General features: G+C 46.9%; 1 protein-coding gene across 2 annotated transcripts in view; it reads left to right on the plus strand.

Annotated features, from left to right (window-relative positions):
* The window catches only part of CSMD2 (CUB and Sushi multiple domains 2), a 237,730-nt gene that overhangs the window by 31,856 nt on the left and 180,722 nt on the right, over positions 1 to 25,152 (plus strand). For both annotated transcript variants that reach the window (XM_065857095.2, XM_071799063.1), the window contains exon 4: positions 22,894 to 23,088. In XM_065857095.2, coding sequence (XP_065713167.2) covers positions 22,894 to 23,088 — 195 coding nt within the window. The remainder of the gene's footprint in view (positions 1 to 22,893; positions 23,089 to 25,152) is intronic.

The raw sequence follows: 25,152 nt of genomic DNA on the forward strand, positions 1-25,152 counted from the left end.
TTTTTCCTTTACATTATCATTGTTTTCCCTGCACCTTCTTCACCAAGTATTTAAATTCACCTCCTGTGTTTCTTGGCATAAATATGTCCAGTGTTTGGTAGTTGTGGAGGTGAAGGCTTGTATTGAAAGCTTGGTTGCTTCAGTCTTGCATCTCCAACGCTGGAAGTTGTCAGCTAAATGAAAGAACAGTTTGTACTCGAGGCAGGTCCTGGTCGCAGTGAGCTGGTGCTGCTGGGTACATGACAAATGAACCACTGTAAAAGATGAGTTATATTTGCATTGGTTATCGAACCCAGAATGTTGTTCCTATCCCCATGAATGTTTTTCCTTGGAGTCTTTAGAAGTTCTCAGCCTTAATGATAATTTTTGGTAATGAGTCCTACCGGTCAATTACCCAATACATTAAACCAAGCAGTTGCCTTCATTTAGATGATGTTGTAGCCTCTCAGAATTTTCCGTGCTTGGCGATTGTTCAGGTTCAGGGGAATTCTGTTTAAATACCCTCTGATTTCTGATGAAAACCTCTGCTCTGCCTCGAGGCGGCCGTGGCACCGAGACGTTTCTATTACTCCTGAAGTGATGAGGGTGCCAGCAGGTGCTCGCTATGGCTGGGCAGAGTGTTAGAGATGGCTCAGCTGGAGCCCATACTGGTTTTCCAATGGTCGGTGCCTACTGGGGATACTGGTGGAGTGCGGTGGTTGTCGGGACAGGCGACCAAAGGCAGATCTGCTGCCTCTATGCACAATCCCTGTCACTGCGTCGACATCACTCCCAAATTATGTAGTAGAGGACACGTAGCTGCTTTTGTGCTTTCTTGACATTTAGAGTTCATTTTTTGCCATTTACACACAGTTACTTGTACACTTTGTTTTTTATTACCTCGATGGAGCGGGTAATCTTGTACAGAGGCTTTTTCCAAGGCTGCCCTTTAGCCACGTATATTTTAAGCGATCTGAAGTTTATTTGACTGGCGATTAGGAGGTTTTAAAGCAGGGAACCGAGTGCGTTCCCAGGGGAGAACATGAAATGTGCTTCAGACTTGAGGCACTGGGGGATACAGAGCGTTGGTGGCAATGAAAAGCTGGTTTTGGGACGGGTAGAGGAGCTCGATGTACCAGCTCCTGGCTGGGCGTTTGGGCACTGTTAACCAAGGAGGAGCAGATAAGCGTGGTTTTGATGGAGGGGATGTGCTGCAGCTCCGATGCTATTTCCGTTCAATGGTAATCTACAACTCGGTGAGTCGCGTGTGATTCGATAATTCGTGTTTAAAGACAGAAGAGCACATCGGAGTCCTCGCAGTAAACGGCTCCTTTATGATCTGCTATCGGAGCACGTTCATTATTCACCTCCTCCCCTTAAGCAGTCATTGGGAAATCACCGGAAGAAACGGCATTGTAAAATTGGAACAAAACATCGCAGGAACGTTTTTACAGGGAGCCAGGAAGCGGGTTGGTAGTTGGAGGCATCAAAGGGACAGAAAAGCACGGTGCTCGCACCATCTGCTCTGGGAAACACAGGAATCGGGGTTGGCTTTATCTGCGTTAACATCTCCCCAGCTTATCCAGTTAGTACGATGCCTGCGGGATAAGATCTCGTACAATTTCCTGAAAACACAGGCACTACCTGCTTGAACCTGTGCATGTGTTTCTTGCATTCCGGCTGTGTGAGGACGTGGTTTATTTGTACACTTCACTGGCTAAAGGAGGCAGAGCGGTGGGTGTTCCTGCTCCAGGGGGATTGCACTGGGTGAGCTTTCCAGGGCCCTTCAACCCCTGACATTCTGGGATTCTGTGGAATTACCATCGTTAAGTGGGTGATCTGGAGAAGGAAACGTTGTAGGGTTACTGGCGATGAAAAACTGTCAGCTTTTTCTTGCCGAATTGAAATAATAGAGAAAATTCCATTTCCATTGAAGTAGAATACTTTGAAGGCAATTTTACTTAAGCGGTTTTCTTACTAAATATAAAGGGTTCTTAGGAAACTTGGTTTCAGAACCTATCATTGAGAAAATATTTAAATTAAGTGCTTTCATGTTCTTAGCATCTTGAAATTTGCTTTTCCCCGTTAAACTTGAATTCACCGTGATTTCCCAATTAGCCTTGGTCACCCTCAGCCTGTGGGGTTTGTTTTCCTCCTTTTACGGCTAAATGATTCTTCTTGAAAAACCTGACCAGCTGTTTGAGTCTTGCATTTCATTTCAATGTAGGAGAAACTCCAAGTCGAAACAGCCAGAAATACCCTAAGTTAGAGCTTTAGTAGGATGTGAATCCTGACAGTGTGATCGTGTGAGAAATACACCTGAAGATTTAATGAGCAGAGATGACCAGCGCTTCCATTTATTGCTTCCCCTGGAAGATGTGTGAAGTTAATATTAAGGCACATGGCTGGACTACAATGAGAGATTAATTACAATCACTGCTGCCGCACACCTGATGAATACATAGTAAGCTGACATTTAAAATAAATTGGGCAAGTCTTTCACAATAAGAGGAAAATTGATATAAATGCCACATTTCCTCAATACTGCTAATAACAGTTCACACTGAATAGCAGGAGGTTTTTTTAGTTTACTGATGTAGGAATAAAATAAAATCACATTATTATTTGGGAGCCATTAACCTCTCGGCTGCCTTGCTAGTCTTGAGGGTGTGAAAAATAGGGATTTAAGAAAAGATACCTGAACCTGCTCTTTATCATACGTGACTAGAGAGCAGTGCTGGAAATACAAGCTTAATGGAACTTAATGAAACCAGCAAGAACAAGAAGGAATTGGGTTCTTGCTTTAACTTTGTCCTTGGCCTAATATATTGATGTTTGTAAGTCACAGCTTAACATGGTGCCTCAGTTTCTCTTAATGGGATTAATTTCTCATTCATGGTGTCACGGAGGCACCCCGAGGTTTGTTTAAGGGACAACAGGGTCCAAACCAGCTTTTATTAAACCGGTGAGAAACAGGGTTTAGCACTCCACAAGTGGCTTGAATACAGGTTCTGATATCAGTTGAGGAAAATTATGAAGGGGCAGCAACGAATACAACAGGAGGTTCACAGAGTGCATGCACGTGGCTTCACCAAAACAATACCGGGGCCGGCCCTGAGTCCGGGAGGAGTCCACACTGCATGAACACAGCGTGGGGTTATTGTAAAGGGATACGCGTGCTCGTATTGAGTACGGAAAGTGTGCACTCGCAATCCTGTGAGGAGAAATACACGTGCAGATGTGCATGGAATATTACATGTGCTTATGTGGAAGCACGGGAGGAAAATACACTGGTGATTACGCGAGTAAATAATCTATACACATGATCGTATTGAGCACGGAAAGCACGTGTGCAAACGTGCACGGAAAGTATAAATACACGTGCAAATGTGCACGGCAAGTAGATGCACTTGCAATCCTGCGAGGGTTAATTTACTCACACCCGTGGCGGCAAGGCAAGCGGGGTCTCCATCCTGGGGGGCTTCCCATCCCTGCCTTGTGCTCCAAGAGATCCGCGCAAGGGACGGAGCCTCGACGAGAATCCCGTTTTTATAGCCTGATCAGATCTGACTGTGGCCATTCCAGAAGCTTCTCTGCACCCCCACCCTGGCTGTGGGTGCCCCTGAAGCCTCCAAACACCCCCCACACCGGCCACGGGCGCCCAGCAGCTCCCTGGTGCCTCTGCGCTCCCTTCTCCTCTCTGTTAATGGCCCTGGCCAGGGGCCCTGGGGCCAAACAGAAGAAGCTGTTGGCCTCAAGCAGCAGAGAGGGAGGGAGATGTGTCTACTCCTTCCATATCAAGGGAGAGAAGGGGGTTTGCATGCTGCCACACGGTGATGAAAGTGCTGTATAAAAGAAGAGGGATGCAATAATGTTGAACGCATTTTTAATGAATCCTTATCTATGGAATTTTTGAGAGTTCTCATGTTAATTTTTGTCTTCTTCAAAGTTGAGTTAGAAACCCCTGATAGAACCGGAGCGTGTGGGACCCCGAGCTCGGTTGCTGCATGAGTGTAATGCAGTGAGATTTAACACTAGGTGAAGATTTTTCCTTCCCAAGACATGGTGTTTGATTACAGCTGCAACAAATTTGATAGCTGCAAACACTAAGTGCCTGATTGAAAAGAAACAATTACGCCGAGAAGAACACTGCTTATTTTAAGAAATTAGAAGCATTTAAATACAGAGGGAAACAGCCCCAAGTAAATGGTGCTGTTTTCCTTCGTAATAAATACCCTCCTCTTTCTCAAGCACAAATATCTCATTCTTCAGAGGGTTGTTTGTGGAGCTGTGTGTGCATATTTAGGATATACAATTAAAAACTGGTTCCTGTGCCTCTTTGACCATTCCTTGGGCTCAACCTGGCCGAGGTTTCTGGTTGTGCTGTGCGTGCATCGCCACTGCGCACAAGTTGTGAAACTGCCTCCTTTCTCCCTTTTCCAGCCTGTCCTTTGACTTCACACTAACAGTTGCCCCCTTAATGGAAGGCAAATTGATCAGCTTGATTTTCTGTCTTTGGAAATAGCATATTTGAGTTCAGATTGGCTTTTGATGATGAAGACCAATGGGGCAAAAACCCCCAGGGGATTCCCCTTTGTGCACATTGAGTGTGCGGCATGAAGCTTTTCAAGGACTGTGTGATACCTTTGTAGGACTTTACTGGTTTAATAGAAACTTCCCATTCAGTCAACTGCTCCTGCAGCTTTTGTCATCTCATCCTTGTCTGCTGTGCTTAATGTCCCTTGCCTTAGTGGCTTTTTGTTCTATTTACTATGCCTCCCAATTTTAGGATCAGTTTTGGGGAAGGTTTGTCCCCATGGGCTGCTCATTCCTTCTCCCGTCTCTCTCAGGCTGGACTTGATGCTTGGGAAGCAGAAACCCCGCGATGCCCATGGGAGGTTTGGAGCATCAGTGGGTTGTGCTGGGTCAGGACTGAGTCCGATGACATTGTGTTGCCTTTAAAAACAGTAAAGAAAACTCCTGTTGGCTTAAGGAATGGAATTGCAGTCAGTGCTGCTTTGCTTCAGCTGCTACTTGCTGTGGCTTAAAGCGTGGGTACCCAATTTATGAGCGTTAATAAGATGCTAAATAAATGCGAGTCTAGCATTCTGCTATTACCTTCCTGTGTAGACAATACTTTATTGTTTTAAGACGTCTTCTGCATTCCAGGTGAACAGAGGGACAAAAAGTAGGTGCGATCTCCTTTGCTGCCGCCTGTCGAACAGGAATGAACCTGGAGGGATGTGAAGAGCCGGAGCGTTGCTGGAGGGGGCGGTGATGCCAACAGCTGTAGGATGAGGCAGCAGCAGCTTCGCCTCCTGCTCCTCGGGGTGGCACATCTGGCGGGGTTTGCACATCTGGCAGGGGGGTGCTGAACCCCGCTCCACTCACCGCCCTCAGTTTTGGGTTCAGATCGCTGCATTTCCAAACACGGGCACCAAACGGTGCTGGAACGTGCAGCCGTTCAGCACAGCACGGTTCGATTTGCGTCTTGTTTGCAAGGTATTTGGACTACATGATAAACCAAGATACCACATGAGGAGTAAGGCAACGCGGTGTTGTCAATAATATTGAGTGACAGGGTTGTTTTACACGGTGTAGCATCTGGAAGAGAAGTTGTTTTATAATTAGATTTAAAGCATAGCATTGGATTGATTCTGCCTCCAATTAAATGTTTTCTACCTGATGTAAAAATCTGGTTGGCAATAGGCTCGCTTATCATGTTCTCAGATTTACTCATTTTTATTTCCAAGGCTTTGCTTTGGAGTTTTTCCACGCTATTTCAGCTCTGTGGCCGTGTCCCTGTTTGTCATCAGCTGTTCGCAATATGCAACTACTGTTTCATTTAATGTACCATATGCAGATTGGAAACAGGTGACTTTGCGCAGTCGACTGTTCAGTTCAGTCGCGTGTTGGGAGCGGTGGGTGCAAACTTGATGAGAGAAATAGTAATGAAGTATCTGGTTGATCGAGATCAGTCAACTGGGCTTTATATCCCAAATGATCCCAAGTTCCCCGTTGCTACTGGGCTGTGCTGGAAGAACTATATGTATATGGAGACACATCTTTGATGTCTTAGATGTGATTGAAAAGCAAATAATCAGGATTTGTTAGTAGTTTAGACAAGAGTGGTTGTTTGATAAGCACCTTTTAAAGGGCAAAAAGCCGCTTGGGAAATCCTAAGTTTGCTTGTAAACCCTCTTTTGCTGTTTATTTCCAGTTATCTGTATCCGTTTGCTATTTTTTCGCTCCCTGGAGGAAACGGTTGTCATGGTCAGGAGCACATTCCAGTCATCAGCCTTGGGAGGGAAATGAATGGCAAATTGGCCTGACATGGTGACTCAATTACTTCTCCCAGCCTTGCAGGAGCTGGTGTCAGTGCTGCTCCGTCTGGTGCTTGCAGACGATGTCCAATAAATTTGCTGAAATAAAATCAAGCAAATAAGCCCGGTGTTTGCCCCTTGTAACGTTTACGAGCTCAGCGCTGCGTCAGGTAGTCAGGGACTCGTAAAACAAAGATCTCCATTAGAAGCTGAAGAAAGAAATGGTAAATAGCGGCGCTGCCCACCGTGCTTCCCTGGGAAGTGTGGCTGCGGGGGCTTGTGCTTTATGAACAGGTATTTCTGTAGGTAGGGGGGGTGTTGAGGTGCAAATACCTCCTGGGGCATCCAGCTGTGCCAGCCGAGGTGTGGTTTGGCTTTGAATGAGGAGAGAGGAGCCTCCTGAGCGCTCAGGGTCGAGTACTTGAGGGGCTGGTGCAGTTTGCAGCGTTGACTTTAACAGCACAGCGAGCTCTGGGCCCCTGTGGCTGCAGAAATGAGTGGGGGGGAACACCTGAAAAGCTCCGTTTCAGTTTTTTGTCTTGTCTGGGGTGTGAACCTGCAGCTGATGGTGCTGCTGGAAAAGCTGTTTGCTCTGATTTCAAGGGATCCTCTTGGTGTAGTCGCTGAATTTGGCTGGAGGGGTTTAGCAACCCACTGGGGTGGGTGATGCTGTGGGCTGGGTGTCACAGAACCCCAGAATGTCAGGGGTTGAAGGGACCTGGGAAGCTCATCCAGTGCAATCCCCCCATGGAGCAGGAACACCCAGCTGAGGTTCCACAGGAAGGGGTCCAGGTGGGTTTGAATGTCTGCAGAGAAGGAGACTCCACAGCCTCCCTGGGCAGCCTGGGCCAGGCTCTGACACCCTCACTGGGAACAAGTTTCTTCTCATATTTAGGTGGAACATCTTGTGCTCCAGCTTGTCCCCATTACCCCTTGTCCTGTCACTGGTTGTCACTGGGAAGAGCCTGGCTCCATCCTCCTGACACTCCCCGTTTAGATATCTGTAAACACGAATGAGGTCCCCCCTCAGTCTCCTCTTCTCCAGCTCCAGAGCCCCAGCTCCCTCAGCCTTTCCTCACACGGGAGATGCTCCACTCCCTTCAGCATCTTGGTGGCTGCGCTGGACTCTCTCCAGCAGTTCCCTGTCCTTCTGGAACTGAGGGGCCACAACTGGACACAATATTCCAGGTGTGGTCTCCCCAGGGCAGAGCAGAGGGGCAGGAGAACCTCTCTGACCTACTGACCACCCCCTTCTAACCCACCCCAGGGTTTATTGGACCGTTTCTCCGACTAAACTCATCACGGGGCTCCTCGTGGTTTTGCCTGTTCCCAGACGCTGGTGTTGTTGCTCCTGTGCTGCTCGGTGGGACGTTTTGTGCTGTGCCAGCCTGGAGTGGCTGCTCTGGAAACGTCGATGCGAGTGAGGTGCTGCTGCAGTGTGGATTTAATGAGAACCCAGGGGCGGAGGGTTGGTGACTGTGGATGTGATGCTTGTAATTCCTCTTGTTGTCTGTGTACATTAGTATTGTTCAAACAAGGGCAGGGGAAGATCCCAGCACTGGGTGTTTTCTGGATATCCTCGCTGCTTTCCCTCTGAATCCAGCAAAACCAGCAGAGCAGCTCCCGTTTTGGGAAACATTGCAGCCGCTTTGCTTTCCCTAATGGCTTCAGATTAAATCAGCTCCCTGGGGAACCGGGGACAGAAGAGTCAACCTTCCTATTATTTTTCTTTTTAGTTATACAAAAGATTTTTATTACTCAAATGAGCTCCCAGAAACTCTGTCTTAATATACTACTAATTGATTTTAAGTCTTGAAAGCAGCAAAGCTTATTAGCATTTGCTGACTCAGCCAGAACCCTCCCCACACAGCAGAGGATGGAGTGAGATATTGACCCATGTTGCTGCAGCACTAAATGAAGTTGAGGGAATATTAAGTGTTTCATGCTGGCATTTGATTTGCATATGCAAATGAGATCAATCAGTGCAGACGCAGGAGAGCAGGAATGCTAATGCTTAGTAAATAGGATCCAGTATGAAGCAGTTAAGCATCAAGTGACACTCGCTCAGCTCCAATACAGGGACGCTTTGCTGTCCAGGAGATTCCTGCTGCTCCTGTACAGCTGCTCTGCTCCTCAGCTCCTTTTAGAGCAAAATGTCAATAAATGCAGAAAACACTGAAGAATTTGTGTGACTTTGACATTGCTTCTGCTTTCCCAGCTGTGGATGTGGAGGGTAATTGGTGCTTGAGATGTTACTGTGCATGACCGGGCAGGTGGAAGGTGTTGAAAGTCAATGTCTGGAAAAGCCTCAGCACGACCATGCAGGTACTTTATGAAGGGGTCTCATTGCGATGGTTCTTTCCTAAAAACCTTCATTTTCCTCCCTTCTTCCTCTTTTTTTCTCCCCGCGTATAATAGAGAGCCATTTCTTTTCAATCAAGGAATCTATTTGCAGAACATGTAGTTGTTAGATGCGTTTGGGTTTGTTTCAGCATACATTTCCATAAAAAGTCACCGCTAATGAGCTGTGTGAGAATTGCAGACTTGCTGCCAAGCCAATTTGGTTAAAAGGCTTGTCCGTCCTTCATTACCATTTGATCCTTACACAAGCACAATGCGCCTGAGCAGGTACAACCACAGTAGCTATAAAAAGGGAGATAAGGTAGCATCACATCGCTAAAATATCCCTATTGCTCCTAATGCAACTGCTGCTCTTGGTTCCACCTGTCCCCAGGTGTTGGCTTCCCAGTTGTCTCATCAGTGGGTCAAGGTTGTAAGAATTAAGATCATCTCAGAACGTGTGGAGTTTTTCATAGTCCAGTTGGCTGACTTGTCTTCTGGTTCTAGGCAACGTTATGGAGATGTTTGGTTGGTTTGGTTAATTTGTCCCACCGAATCCTCTGATGTGCTGATGGGACCTGAGCTCCTGTGAGAAGGCTCCTCCATCCCTTCAAATCCACCTCGACCAGATGGGAATTCCTTCCCCTGTTCTTTACCTAATGGTATTTTTGCTTTTGAGATTACAATGCCCAAGCAGAACCTGGCTATAAATAAGTAAATGATTTCCAAGCAGTTTTGGGCTCACCGTACTGGAAGAACTGTGCTCCAACTTGCTTGAACTTTAAATTGCTGGTGGTTCCTTGTGATTTCTTAGGGAAAAAGCAAAGTGGAAGGAATCCCAGCCCCTCCGTGTGCGCTGGGACACAGCAAGAGGGGTTTATGGTGGAGGAGGCTGCAAGTGTCCCGTTTCTTGGTGTCCATAGGGCTGGGCTACATTCAGCAGAAAGTGCCGTGTTTTGGGTGAGGGAGAGTCCTGTTCAAACAGCGTGTATGTGTGCGTAAGATTCTTATACCAATTTACTATTTTCTGTGTGTCTTAAGTACCAGCTGCCCTCACAATTTGTGCTATTCATTATATCTGAAAAATGGGTGGGAGAAAAGGCGTTCACTTGAATGTGCTTGCAGCTCGCGGGTGGATAATCCACGCACGGATAATTGGGGCTGAGCAGAGGCAGCGATGGCGCGGTGTGAGGGGACTGTTAACAGCAGGTTTGGGGAGGTGGCAGGAAATGGCACCTGTGACACTGTCAATATCCAGATGAAAATGTGCTTTTACACGCATATCTGCTCTGCCACCCAGACCAGACATGATTCGGTGCTCGTCTGGGGAGCCTCGGAGCATGTAACCAGTGCAGAAAGTGCAAATTGGTTCTTTCCCCGAGTATTAGGAAGGGCGAGATGAAATGGTGTTTAAAGAGAGAGGAGGGGAGTGGCATCCGTCGGCGTTTATTATCATTCCCGTGATTATGGGCTGATGTGTCTGGAGATGCAGTGGCTGGAGCGTTATCTCAGTCACTCTGCTTTATTTTATCAACCGTCATTTTCAGCGGCGTCTTCGCAGGTGGGGAAGGTCACGATGGCTTTATGCTCTTGAGTCTTCATATAAACCCCATCGTGTTATTAAAGAGGAAACACAATGATTATTCAAGCACGGAAAGGCTCAGTGGCGTTATTATTATTCATAAGAACGGAGTTTGTCAATCAGTAATCCCTGAAACACAGAGCAAAGCAAATATGACCCGACTTTCCTTCACCTTGTGCAAGTACTGATAGATCTGCCCTGTTTCTCCGTGGTTTCATCACGTTTTTAGGTTGGTTTCTGGAAGAGATGAGCAATGTAGTTACGCCCCGTGTCTGCGAACTCGTAATTTTTTAACCCAGTATTTCAATTAAATATAATAGGGATGAAGTGGTGTAAAAAATAGAGACACCAACAGCCTCCCCATGAGCCCTTGAATATTGCTGGGTAAATCACTGTGTGCCCGGGGAAGGCTGTTGGTGTGCGCCGGTGCTGGCAGCCTCATCCATGCGCTTATCATCAGGCTGAGAGGGCTTTATTTTTAATATTTAGCCAACACCAAAGCAAACGAGTTGCAAAAGACCTGATAACATCTCGAACGTGCTTTCCGTGAGATCATCTGCTTGCTTTGATCGGCTGGTAGATGGTATTTTCTTCAGGCTGACACAGCTGTGATAGTCACTTGATTATTCTTGTTGTTTGCATGAAAATTATAACTAGTTACTTGATAAAGTCGCGGCAACTGCGTCCTGCCCGCGGGGAAGTGCTGTGCTACGCTTCATCGTGGCAATTTCACAGTGAGAGATCTCATCTGTGGGGATGGAACTGAGCAGTTGGTCTCTTTGCTTCCCCTGTGCTCTGCATTGGGGAGGCCACACCTGGAGTGTTGTGTTCAGTTCTGGGCCCCTCAGGTCAGGAAAGAGATTGAAGTGCTGGAGCGGGTCCAGAGAAGAGCAACAAGACTGGGGAAGGGACTTGAACACAAGCCCTATGGGGAGAGGCTGAGGGAGCTGGGCTTGTTCAGTCTGGAGCAGAGGAGGCTTAGAGCTGAGCTCAGCACTCTCTAGAACGACCTGAAGGGCAGTTCTAGCCAGGGGGGATTGGGCTCTTCTCCCAGGCACTCAGCAATAGGACAAGGGGGCAGGGGCTTCAACTCTGCCAGGGGAAATTGAGGCTGGAGATCAGAAAGCAATTCTGTGCAGAGAGAGTGGTCAGCATTGGAATGGCTGCCCAGGGAGGTGCTGGACTCACCGGCCCTGGAGGTTTTGAAACTGAGATTGGCCATGGCACTGAGTGCCATGATCTGGTGAACGGACTGGAGTTGGACCAAGGGTTGGACTGGATGATCTCTGAGGGCTTTTCCAACCCAATCCACTCTGTGATTCTCACCAGCATCTTCCCTGGCCACGCTGACCCATGGACCAGGGCTTTAAAATCATGCAAGAGATTATCTCATAGTGTTTTCATACGCTTAGGGTACCGTTGTTCTGATTGGACTTATAGTCTTTTGTAGGTAGAAGTGTCACAGCTACAGATCTGATTTGGTTTTGCAGTGAAGAGACATTAGTCAATGGGGCTTTGGGCTGTTTGAATGGGTAGGACATGAGCTGGAATCCTCTTCTGTCCAGTTGCCGTCCTGTTTTTCCCCCCGACAGGTTCTATTTCTTCCTGATCTTTCAACTAGTCTTAAGGCCCAAACAGCTTCATACCCAACTTGTACTAATATTAAGAAAGGAATTTACAATTCTAGCTATGAGAAGCGCTTCATAGCGTTGGCGTCAATCCAGATGTTTCTTTCTTCCCTGGGTCAGATTTTCATATCCAGGTATTTCTGTATTGGGAAATACTGAATCCAGATGACACATCACACGCCATTATGTATTTCAGACTGGGAAGAAGATGAGCTCATTCATTCAAAATAGGTCTTTCTGCCAAAGAGAGATAAATACACGTTGCGCCTTCAATATTGTGGCCTCGGTTCCTGATAATAAGCCATTGAGAATGGAGGGTGGGGAATTTGGCAGTTGTGTCGTTACTTCCATAAACACGAGGGATGGGATGGCTGGATATTTTGAGCTTAGCACAAAAGCTGAAGAAGAAGAGACGCTGGGTATAAAAAGCATAAAACCACGGGTTCCAAGTAATCCATTAGAGCTCATTGCTGCGAGAAGCGGCGCCTTTCTGAGCAGTGTTTTTGGTATTTTTGGTTTCTAAGGTTAGTTTTTCAAATGCTCGTGTACCACTTACATCTGAAATATAACTAGTATGCTTCTCCCCTTCTGGGTGTTATAACTTTCCTCTGTGCCCCATTTGAGGTGCGTATGTGAACATGGCATTTCGCTCTTTGAAGAACGCTTTGATTTGATTTCTTTTGGCCTCGTGCAAGGAGAAAACTTTGAAGAATATTGTTCTTTTTACTCTTGCTTTTCTTCCATTTGCACTTAGTCCTGCACTCTGTAAGCTCAGGTAATGGGGTTTTTGCATGTTCGGTTGCAGACCTTCCATAGCCGGAGATGCAAACATCTGCGAACATCTGTCCATTTATCTTCTGAACGCGGGGCCATCTCCCGGTTCAGCCTTCTCCTGACCCTCTGTCCTTTTAGAATGTGAACTCGATGTTTCGCAGCCCGAGCGCTCGCTGCGGGAGTTTTCTTCTTAGTGCTGTGTCATTAAATTCCCTGACTCCGCACCTCCTGCAGACAAATCACTTTAGCGCTCCTGCTTCATACGGCTTGGCTGCAGCTCAGAAATGTCTGAGTCTGGGCATTTGGAATAATCCCGTATTTTAATAGAATAGATCCTGCAGTTTGACATCAAGTAAATTCGCATTTTTGTATTAAAAGTACATAAGCCCCACTCACTAAGGACACAGACTGTGTGTGAAGCGCAAGAGTTGCCATAGTCCCAATGGAAGTGACGTGAAAGCGATGCCAAAGTGATCCTGGAGGTCTCCAGAAGAGCGAGCGGTTTGTTCTACGTGCTGTGTCAGAAGTTGTTGCATGGACATTTTTCAGTGTCCTGGGTGGAGAACCAGCTCTAAACTTGCCTGAAATTCATCTTTTAGACGTTTTGCTGTATGGTGGTTTGTTTTTCCTTTCAATCCTGTGAACCAACACAGAGCAACCTTGATGCTAATTAAAATCCCTTACAACCATTGATCTTTCTTTTATCCTGTTCCTCCCATGCCGTCTCTCATCCTGTAAAATTAGACGAGCCTTGCAGGAACATATAGTGGGAGGAAAAGGAGTTTGTGGAAGCATATTTCATATAATAACGTCATTAGCAGTTGTGCTCTGTTGTGCGTCCATGCCCAGGCTGTCTGTTCATACTTTGTTTTTATCCTAAACCATCTTCACCATCTCCATCTGCTCCTGTTTTCCATGATGCCGTGGTCACTTTGGTAGCCTCAGGTAAGAAAGCAAAAGCAGAAGCTTAATGGAAGTTGGTATGTTATGTATGAGCAGATTTTCAGTGGGCAAACAAGGCGAGGGCCGTTCGTTCTCCCTGGCAATGTTTGATTCAGGCTTTAGTGCTGGAAGTAGATGAGCATCTTGGATGGGACCAGAGCAACAACTCTTTAAGAACTAACAGTATTAATTTATTTAAAAGAAGAGGAGAAATGGAGGTGGGATGGGGTTGAACAGCAAGTGTAATCCCGTATCTGGGAAAGTACGTTTATTCTTGCTTGCGAGATGCATTTTTCCCCGCTATTCCTTAGTTGTCGGGCAATAGCAGTTTCTTTGTGATCTTCTCATGTGTGGTGTTGGTTTCCTTCTGACTTGCAGCACAACAACTCCCCTGATGTCAGTAAAACCTTATAGAAGCAGGGGGGTGGGTGTCTGTAAACGTCACTGAGGGTTTTCCAGTTGTACCATAGCAAACCTGCAGCCACAGCAGCACCAAATGTCTCATTTCCACACAGTTTACAAGATGCTGAAACTGTCTGGAAAGCTTCAAGCGTTGCTGTGGACAGATCTGCATTAAAAGACGCTCGAGAGGAGGCCTCAAAGGCGAGTGCAGCGGGGAGTTCATTACTGAGAAATGCGTCTATGACCTTCTCCCTCCTTTGTGGGACGCCTGTAACTTATAAAGTAAATAATGTCCTGAAAGTCTTTTAGGATGCCAGCAGGAGGCAGGGCTGAGAAATGACCGCAATCCCGCACGGGTGGCAGCCGAGTCCAGCGGTTGCTTTGCGCTTTGCTGGTACGGAGAGGTTTAATCTGCATCCACAGCCTCCGTCCTCTCCTGCTGCTCTGATCTCAGCTCGCAGAAGCCGCAGCCCGCTGTGCGGCTTTGGAGTTTATTTAATAGCTCAGTCGTTTGGACATGATTAAAAATATAATGAATGGAGTGAAGCAGTAATAAGATGAAGGGTTTTAGTCTAAAAATATCTATTTGGGCTCAGCGAGGGTAGCGAAGGCTGCGGCGGCAGTCACAGAGAGCCTGCGTGAATCTCTTAAAGCTTTAGTGCGCTAATGCCGAGGATGAGCCTTACATGTCACCTTCTCTCCTTTACCTTTTACAATGGGCCCTATTTTTTTCCACTCAAGCGTTGCTTCGACTTCCTGGCGTTTCTCCCCGAGCGCCTGATGCGTAGCTCCAGAGGTTGAGATTGAATTGCATGTCAAATAATGCTGTGTAAGTTCTTCCTCCCAACGTGAGCGTTTTCAAGGGGCTGAACTTGGTGCTTTGACTGTTTGAGGGGTCCAAGAGCTGAAGACTGTTCGGATTAACATTTAACGTTTTCTTAATAGAAAATGTTCAGTGTGTGAACCGATAGTCACAGGAGCTGGGTATTGTGTTCTGTGGCAGACGGGTTAAGGAAACGGTCTGTAATAAACAGATTTGGGTCCTTTGCTTCCCCTCTTTTTCCCATTTTCTTGATGAGTAAAATGGAAGGACATGACCACACGTTGTGTGATGGGGTTTTTCCAGGTTTCTCTGCAACCACCATCTTGTCTTCTTCAACCAGAAGGTGGGTTTTGTTTGGGAGAGTTGTGGACTCACGTTCATGATTGTGGTAACAGTTATCACATTTCTCATGTAGGAAGGAAGTGGAAGTGGTGGCTGGAGGTTTCTCCCTCTGTCACAAACCCATCTGTCAGCACAGAGGTCTGGAAGCCACAAAGATGATGGAGTGGAGCATCTCCTGTGTGAGGAAAGGCTGAGGGAGCTGGGGCTCTGGAGCTGGACAAGAGGAGACTGAGGGGGGACTCATTCATGGTTACAGATATATAAAGGGGCAGTGTCAGGAGGATGGAGCCAGGCTCTTCTGGGTGACAACCAGTGACAGGACAAGGGGCAATGGGTTCAAACTGGAACACAGGAGGTTCCACTTAAAGATGAGAAGAAACTTGTTGGGGGTGAGGGTGTCAGAGCCTGGCCCAGGCTGCCCAGGGAGGTTGTGGAGTCTCCTTCTCTGCAGACATTCAAACCCGCCTGGACACCTTCCTGTGGAACCTCAGCTGGGTGTTCCTGCTCCATGGGGGGATTGCACTGGATGAGCTTTCCAGGGCCCTTCAACCCCTGACATTCTGTGGTTCTAAGTGTCTGTTGTTGATCTCGGTGGGCATCAGTGCAGCTCTGCCACGTCTTGTCTGAAACGTGCATGAAATTACACCCACGTCTGTTGAGCCGCATGCCCAGGGTGACAGGCAAGTCACCTTCCAACAGAAGCTCAAGTTTTTTGCTTCAAGTGACAAGTCTTTACGTCGCTCAAAGAGAATTCACTTGGAGAAAGCAGCACAGGGTGATTTGTTAGCGTGCTTTGGTCAGCGTGTGCGTGGGGATGTTCTGGGATGATGGATCTGCAGATGATTATTGGCTGGTGCTTTTTGTTTTTAATTAGTCTTAAGAGCATTTGCCCTTTCTCCTTCCCTGCCTGCCGTGAGCTCAGCTGGCATAAATGCCCTTTTAATGTCCATTAAATAGGTTGTGATGTATGGATGGAAAGATAGGGCGAGTCTCAGCCCCCAGATCCACAACATCTAAATTTGAGTAGCAGACAAGGATTTGAAATCAGAGCAAGCGCCTTGAAATCAGAGCAAGCTTTGCTTCTGCCTGTATCCAGGCTTTGGGGAGATCCCATGTGGGTTAAAACCTTGTTCTCTGAGATGAGTGCGTGTTATTGCATAGCTTGCAAAATTATGCTGGTGGCGAATTCTGCAAGATAGGCACCTGAGAATCCAGGAAACAGGATGGAGCCCTAGGCGTGTTTTTATGACATAATTAGATCGCTTTATCCTCTTCGCTGAAAACAAAGCTAAACTTACCTTCTACATTCTTTTTTTGGTGTCAATTATGACCGCAAATTAATAATGAACCTTTAGTGCCGGAAGCAGAGGAGCACCTAATTGCTCCGACAGCTCAGTGGACTTTTTCTTGGCGCCATCGTTGAGACGCATTTGCTTTCTGGTTATTGCCACGAGGCGTCTGCACCGAGAGCTCAGCGCTCCTGGGTGCTTTTCCTATTGACCGTGCAGTATTTCACCTCTCCTGTTCTCTGGGGCGTGTGTGGTGTCACTAATTAGTTAAAATCGAGGTGCTGATGTGAACGCTCAGTGGGTCTGTGCGTATTGCACAGGGCTGACGGGGAGACCGCTGAAAAAAGAGGAGTGAGATGTTGTGGCGAATGCCCCTTCCTCTGCTGTGAAATATTCATTAAACCAGATGTAGTTGGCTACAATCTCTGTTTCTGGGTAATCAGCCAATAGCTCGAGAAGATCAATAAGCAGATAAACAATGTGGTCTCTAAAGTTGGAAGTGGCTTTTGTTACCAGAACAAAGAGCGTTCCCGGCCAGGGCCGCTCTCCAGCAGAACGCGGAGCTGATCAGCACTGGCACCCAGTGTCGAGATACAACCGGTTGGGATGTGGGTTCCAGACCTGACACCCCGTTCTCACAACGGCGCCTGGGCTTTCAGTGCCGATGTGCGCGGCGGGGTGAGGAGCTTGGTGTGCTGTGGCAGCTGAGCTCTCTGGGGCTGCGGTTTGAATTCTGCTCTTCTTTGGTCCCTGCAGTTGTCGTAACCACTGCAGGATTGTTTCTCTTGGCTTGTCTTTAGTGTTACAGAAAGATGCAGGTCTTTGTTTCCCCCGGAATGGTTAACCTTAGTTCAGGGAGGAAGAGAGAAAACAACTGTAAACCACCTTCGTCCCTAGGGAAGGTTTTTCAAGTTCCTCTGCAGCTGTTAAATGCCAGTTCACTGGAGCCTTTAAACATGCACTTAAATCCATTCCTGCTAAGCAAAACACTTAACCACAGACTTTAAGCTTGCGTTCAAGTGTCGTTGGGCTGAAAAGCAGCGGGACTAGAGCACGTTTGCTAAGATAAGCACCTTCTCAAGTGCTTTGCTGATGAGGCTTCTGGTGCAGGAGAGCATCCCAGGTTGGGATGGGATGCGATGGGATGGGATGGGATGGGAGGACCACGGGGGTGGGAACGAAGCGTTTGATGACACGGAAGCATCTTCCAGCATGACTTTGTTCTTCAGGGCCTGGTAAAAGACTCAATGTCTGTATCTTTGCAACCTTAGGCTTCCTGTGCTGTGCTCAGCAAGTCATGGTGTTTGTTTGGAAGTATAAATAACGAGTGGTATAAAGCCCCAAAAGTGAAGCATCCCTGCTCGCTGCCTCTCTGAAGATCCATGGGATCGCTGCCGGATCTCCACGATCTTAATGCTTTCATGGTTTGAAGCTGTTGCTGTTTCTGTAGTGGGATAAGTAAATCAAATCTGAAGTGCTCCTCTCAGCTTGCACACTGCTCTTGGAAGTTGTGCAAGGGTTGCTGTAGCACATTCCGGGAAGGTAAATGGGAAACCCGAGAGCTACTACCCCAAAGAAGACGGATGGTGAACCATTCTGGTCTGTTATTATCCCAAAGTAACCATCTGGCTGGTTTTTAGTGAACAAAGAAATATTAGAGAGAAAAAACAGTTTCCATTTAGCTTTCTCTCTGTTGGTTGTACTGGAAATGAATCATGACATAAAAAAGGGATGAAACGAAATGAAGACACCATTTATTTCCTGTTCTGGACACTTATTCTGGAGGTTTAAACTCTTCTCAACTAAACCAGATTGCACTAAAACACTGGTGAGAGTTATTAGAGAGTCATTAATCCCTGTGGTACCTGGCCCAAAAGTTGTGGCTGAAGAGGGAGAGGAGATGGCTCTGTGTGGGGATGATTTTGGAAATGTGTGTAGTGGTGACTGAGCCAAGTAGTTTAGGTCAATGGTTTTTGGTATTTTGCTTGCTCTGTGTCGCATCCTTCATTGGGATTTATAAAGGATTCCTGCTGTAGCGAGGGTGCTGAGGAGCTGGGTGCCTGCTCGCTTTCTCGTCTCTTTATTAGGAATGAAGATGAGTTGGGAATGAGGAGATAATGTATGGCCTCATATCATAAAAGCTGCGCTCCTTGATAAGATTTCAAGGTTAGAACAATGATAGCGTTGAATTATCTGTCGTAAACCACCGTAGATGATTCAAGCAATAAAAGCGCTTCTTTTAGCTATGTAAATAGGGTCGTAGACTGGAATGCAGTATCTAGATGTGCTAAACATTGGTGTTATTTTATATTCAAACAATATACACAGATAGAAGGGAGCTGAAGATGTAATTTGAATAGGAAAGAGGGGAGATTTCTCTTTGCAATGGTGAGGATGGTTTGGTTTGTTTGGAAGTACATGGACTGGTAAGGGAGCAAGAAGAGAAACATCTCTTGCCTTTGTCTTTAATTCCTCTCTCCTGACAAAAAGATCTATGGGGTTTTAGGCCAGGCTGATGTAATTAGGCTGAATGCGTTTTGATGGTGGGATGCTGTCCAAGCATGCGTTGAGTCACTTCTAATGACTTAAAAACTACTAATTAATTTTGAATGAACTGGAACGAGGAGCCGCGCGGCTTGACGAGTGCTGGGTTTGGAAAGCTGCTCGTTTTGAAGACTCGCAGGGCAGTGATGCTGGGCAAGGGGATGAGCCAGGCTGGGAGAACGGCCCCGTGAGCCCCTTGGGAAGGGCAGCAAGAAATGGGGTGGAAATTAAAGTTGGGGAATGGCGCGAAGCTGCTGATGGAGATCGGCGGTTCTGGTAGCTCTGTACCTGCTTTGTAGCAGTTAACAGGAATGGATGGTGGAAACTTCTCAAATTCAGTTCATTTTCAAGCAACACATCATGAAATCTAAGAGAGTTCTCCATGAGAAAAGGCACCTTCATTCCACCCTAAGGGCTCCGTGGGGTGCAGGAGCTTGGGTGATGCCCCCAGGGCACAGTGAAGGGTGAGAGATCAGTGGGTGAGCAGGTGTGGGTTCCGAGGGATGGGACAAAAGGGGCCAAACTGAAAGGCAAGAGATTGCAAAAAGGTGGAGAAAGTTTGGAGCAGAAGGGAGCAAAGTTGGGCTGAGTTTCTGGTGAATAAGTGGATTTGAAGGATGGGACGAAAACTGCAGGAAGTGGGAGTTGTGTGTTTTGGTGGGTTTATCTCTGATGTTTTCAATGTCTTGACACTTGGTAGGTTCTTGCTGAAAAGGTGCCATTTCTGCCATGATCTCAGACAATCCCATCGGACAAAGTTCTCCCCCAGTCTCCTCTCCAGAGGTTCTGGTCTGGTTGTATTTGTGTCTGTGCTGGCAATAACACCGTGATTGTGGTTCCTTTGCACACGGGCACAGCGCTGGGCCGGGGATGCTCGGGGTGCGTTGAACACATCTCCAGGTGCAACTGCAATGGGATAATCCTGTTTCCTCTGCTGTGAAATAAGATAGTGCTTCGGCACCTGCTCAAATCAAGACAAATAAAATAAACCGCTCTAAATTCATCATGGAGAGAAACAGAACTCGGCTACAAAATGACAAACAGGACCTTCGATTCATCTGTGCAAATCTGGTCTGTGGCTGCATTCATTTCCATACAATCACTAGAAAATATTATGTTGATTGCCGGGAACAAAGCTTTTATGGGGAGCAAAAAAATCCGTGCTACTAATCTACAGTGGAATTGGTAAATGGGGAAGACAAAGCTTTAATAATATTATTCTGTGCGACATGTGATGTAAATAATACAGTTCTATTAATCTCCGAAGCAATCAGAGTCGGGCTGTTAGAGGCAGCCAAGTATGAGCAATAATATTATCTCTTCTCGGGGATGCTGGAGTAGAATCACAAATCCATTGCTGTGCAAGCGGCTGCTGCGGCTCAGGGAGTCGCGTTGGGTGAAACAAAGACACCGATGGGCGTCCAAGGGCACCTCCAGACCCCGCACTGCTAAAATATAATAGAAATTGTTAAAAAACTAACAAAAATATCAAAATCAAGGCTCATAGATTCCGGCAGCAACCCCACTCAATCCAAAGCTCATAGATTCCGGCAGCGACCCCACTCAATCCAAAGCAATCAAGGAGTTAATGTTGCCTTCCCCCCAAAGCTTGCTTGTGTTGTCTGTCCTGTAATAAGAGATTAGTTAAGGCAGCCAAATGAAGCAGAATTTTTAAATGAGAGCCTGTTTTTCCAGTATGATTTTAAGATAGGATGCAGGTTGGGGTTGTCTGATTCTTCACAGTTCATTAAGTAGAGAGCAGCTAGTGTTAGAGATTGACTTTTAAAAATGATAGATTTGTATTTATAGCAAAGGTCTAGTCATTAATTTTAAAGGAAGGAAGCAGAAAAGCAGGAATGGGTTCATTTTTTTTAAAAAAAGTGACATTGGTAATTTAATTAAATTGGGGTTTTGAGTATCATTACAGAAAATGAAACATTAGTTCTGCACTGCTTTTCAACCCATTTGATGGCGGCCCCTGCTCACAAAACCTGTGCGGTTGTTCGTGTTCAGGTTGGTGCTGAACTTCCCAGCTCCAGGCGCTTTGTGGAAGGGTGGAAATGGTGTTGGGGGATGAAATGTGGTCAGTGGGAGCTCGTACCTGGCCCCCCATTCCCTGTTGAAATCCCTGTCCCGAAGCTCCATCCCACAGCAGCGCAGACAGGGACTTTGATCAGTCTCAGGGGTTTGTATGTTGTTTCCCATGCGCAGTGTTGCTTGTATTTTATTCTGTGTCTCATTTTCCTTTTAATCTGCCTCTTTTTCCTTGGCAGAGCGCAGACTGAATCTCCCTCTGCTCACAGAAACTCATCTGGTTCTGTTCATGCCCCTGACAAAGTTGTTTCCAATGATAAAGCATCACTCTGCTTTGAATGACCACGTTTTCCTTCCTCTGATGTTTCAGCCTTAATGAAAAAGAACTGTAATACAAGAAGGCTGCACAAGGGCCTGGTTCAGATTTGATGAAGCCATTCTTAGTCTTGCTTGTCTTCCCTGAGTTTTATATTGGACTCTAAAGCCATGATTTGAGTGCATCTTTTTGGAATGGCTTGTGGAAACCTGTAGAGTTTTATTTAAGAACTGCTATACTGAGGCATTGGTTAAGGATTTACTGGCATTTTAGCTGTGGATTCTCCATCTTATATTCAAATATCCCATATTTTTTTCTGATGCAATCTTACGTTGGGCTGGTTTTGCCCTCAGTGGAGCTGGGTCCCAACTGCACTGTTCAGAGTCTGGTTTGATGCGTATGTGGGAAATCTGGATTAAACACACAGTTCACAGAATCCCAGAGTGTCAGGGGTTGGAAGGGACCTGGAAAGCCCATCCAGTGCAATCCCCCCATGGAGCAGGAACACCCAGCTGAGGTTCCACAGGAAGGGGTCCAGGCAGGTTTGAATGTCTGCAGAGAAGGAGACTCCACAACCTCCCTGGGCAGCCTGGGCCAGGCTCTGACACCCTCACCCCCAACAAGTTTCTTCTCATATTTAAGTGGAACCTTCTGTGTTCCAGTTTGCACCCATTGCCCCTTGTCCTGTCACTGGTTGTCACCCAGAAGATCAGCAGCGGGCAGTGGTCCGTTGGGTGCACCAGTTTGGGGAGCGTCCTGGTGATGTCCCTGATCCAGCTCCAGGTAGACTGCACGCTTCCCTACGATGAGGGTCAGCTCTGCAGATTGGCCTCTCTGTCCCTCTCAGAATGGAATTGCCTACTACAATTACCCTTCTTTCTTTCTTATTTGAGGTGGTCTTGAGGCGTGGGGTCAACTGCCTCTTCCTATGTGACCTGTGTAGCCTTGCACCACATCCTCACCCGCCTCCTCTTCAAGATCCAGGGCCTCAAACCCTATTGCAGAGGGGCACCTGGGGAAGCAAAGCAGGTAGGGAGGGGATTGCCCACAGCCCCGAACTGGAACCTGCTTCCAGCCCTCGGCATCTCTTCTGTCCCCTACCTCTGCCCGACAGCGGCAGCGCAGGGGCCGTCTCAGGTCTTCTCCCTCTGCCTTTAAGATATAACACAACTCTGCCTACAAAACAGGGGTCTGTGAGGTGCCCAGCAAAGGTCTGTTCAAAAAAGGTGTTATTTTAAAGAGGAAAGTCATCTCTGGGTTCTAATCAAGTGCAGTGGCGTTAAATAGAATGGCAGGGCGGTAGGAAACGGGGATGTGATGGTTTAGAAACTGGTACAAGCGGTCAGGAAAGAGTGGATCTTGTTTGTGACTCAGTAGCTTGGCGAGTGATTTTTGCTTCTTTACCAGTAGAAATGGTAATTAAATGTTAACTCTAAGTGGCCTAATGAATTCTGGTGCGATCAGTAGGGTGATTTTTGTGGTTCTTTGCTCTCATTCTAAGCAATGCCCTTTGAGACGATCCTTCACCTGTTACGGGACACGGTTCTCTAACCAGAAGCAACTTCTCTTTGGCAGCTCTACCGAGTCACACGTGCGGGAACCCGGGGAGGCTGCAGAACGGGATCCAGCAGGGGACGACGTTCAGCGTCGGGGACAAAGTGAGGTACAGCTGCAACCCCGGCTTCTTTCTGGAGGGGCACGCGTTGCTCACGTGCCACGCCAGCTCAGAAAACAGCGCCTCCTGGGACTTCCCGCTGCCCTTCTGCAGAGGTAACGCGTCCGCCCTCCGTCTGCATCCAACCACGGGGAGACGGGGTTTCATGAGCTGCTTGGGGTTGGGGGAAACTTCATGGGCTTTGAGATTGATTTAAAAGACTTGAAAATGAAACGTGGTGTAGTTAATATTGAGGTGCTTTTTTATTGGGTTCCTTAAAGCTGCCAGGGTTTAGGTGAATAATAGGAAGGTTATGGAGTGCTTAAAGTATTCAAAATGCTGTATAGTTAACTTCAATTTCTTTGTCTAAAGTGGGAGGGGGGGAAATAAAAGCAGGAGTATTATCCATAAGACAAGGCCAGCTACCCAAGACCACGCAGGTTTTCTAGAGCAAACACTGCACATTGAAGCAGGATGTAAGTGGGGTTCCCTGCAGGCTCATTCTGCAGCGATTCTGGTGCTTTGTCTGTAAAGAAACTGCGTTTCTGCTGAGCACCCATGGGTGCGGGATGGGAGGGAGAATCAGCGCTTTGTTTGCAGCTTTGCTGTGAGCCCGTGTGTGCAGGGAAGCTTCAATTCCTTGATCGTATAGAGAGCTGCTTGTAACTCTCCAGGGCCACGAGGGACCAGCGAATCCGTAAATGTACAAGTGTCTGTGTTGTTAGACCAAAACAGTCGCTGCCGCTTTGAAGTCTTTTCCCCTCAATTCCTTGTGTACTTCAGCAGAGCATCTTCTATTGATTCTTTTTATTGACTCTGCTTGTGCAATCAATCAGCAGTTCTAAGCTGTGGCATAAATCTTGAATTTAAAGTGAGCAAATATTGTTTGTTCGGTACATTTTTAATGCTTGCTTGAATGAGTTACACAGCAGTAATATGTGCTACTTAGCGTATTTCTCATATACTTACTATTTTGGGGCCAAGGGCATTATATTGCTGAAGAAGCGGCTCCTACAGCCGAACTAACACTGCGGAGAGACCAAGTGATCCGTTATGGTTCTTTGCAATTCTTTTGAACCAGGACTCTCATTGTAACCATTCTTTTGCTATCTCTCTTTTCCTGCTCTCACTCAAGTGTGTAACTTGACTTGAGGACTCAAAGTCCTCAGCGATTTTGGGCCGGGCTGTGAAATCTGGTGGAAGCTGACGCTTATCCCATCTATACAACGTATATCAGGAATATCTGGAGCGGTTTCCTCGTTGCATCTGGTGTGCTTTGACACGCTTTCCGCGCGGCCATTCTGTCTTTGCAGAATGAAATAAGGCCTAGTACTTAATATAAACGTGGCCTTAAGCCGAGTCTTACAAGTCGAGCTGTGTTTCTCTCTGGACAGTTGGTAATGCCGGAGGCAAACCCAGCAGACTCGGAACGCTGTCTTTCTGCTGTAAGTGCAGAAGGAACAACCCTCAGCCGGGTCAGTTAATTTCCAATCGAGCGAAATGGTGCGTTCGGAGCACCACGAGGATCTCCAGGAACATCTGAACCTGTTTCCCGAAGCCCTTTCATGCGTGCCGAGAGAAGCCTTGCCCAGATTGTTTGCTGAATTTAAGCAGAACTGATAGGTTTATGATTCTGGTAGGCGGTTGAGTAAAAATGCAGTAAGCCAGTTGAGAACATTTGCAAAGCTACATTTTAAGCGTATCAAATATGCATAATCTTATTAAAAATGGTCTGTCTTACTAGAACTCCAACAGCTGCTTAGACTGCTTTGTGCCCAAAATAATCGACGGGCTGTTCAAAAAGATTGTAGGAGATTGTAGAATGTGTTTGAACAGAAACAACCTCTGCAAACTTGGGAAGTGTGTATTTAGAGGTGGATGGGAAGGGAGGACGTCTTCCGATAAACCCCTTTTGCAATGGAAGTTTCAAGGAATTTAATAGTCCCTTTTTAATTTGAAAAGCCAAAGCCACCATACCTTTGGCTGATCTCCAGTTGCTGTTGCTGTAGTCCTGTTGTTGCTGATACAGCGTTGAGTCAGAAGTCCGGAGCACGTTCTCCATCCCCTCCTCTATCCCTGTTAGTACAACAGCTTCAGCGTACCAGGTTGTCTCAGGCTTCCAGACCCCATCAGTAAATACAGCTGAGAACTTGCTGACAAATCCTTCCAGATCCTTCTTG

The sequence above is a fragment of the Patagioenas fasciata genome, chromosome 25, assembly GCF_037038585.1.
Source record: "Patagioenas fasciata isolate bPatFas1 chromosome 25, bPatFas1.hap1, whole genome shotgun sequence".
In the NCBI taxonomy this organism is placed as follows: domain Eukaryota; kingdom Metazoa; phylum Chordata; class Aves; order Columbiformes; family Columbidae; genus Patagioenas; species Patagioenas fasciata.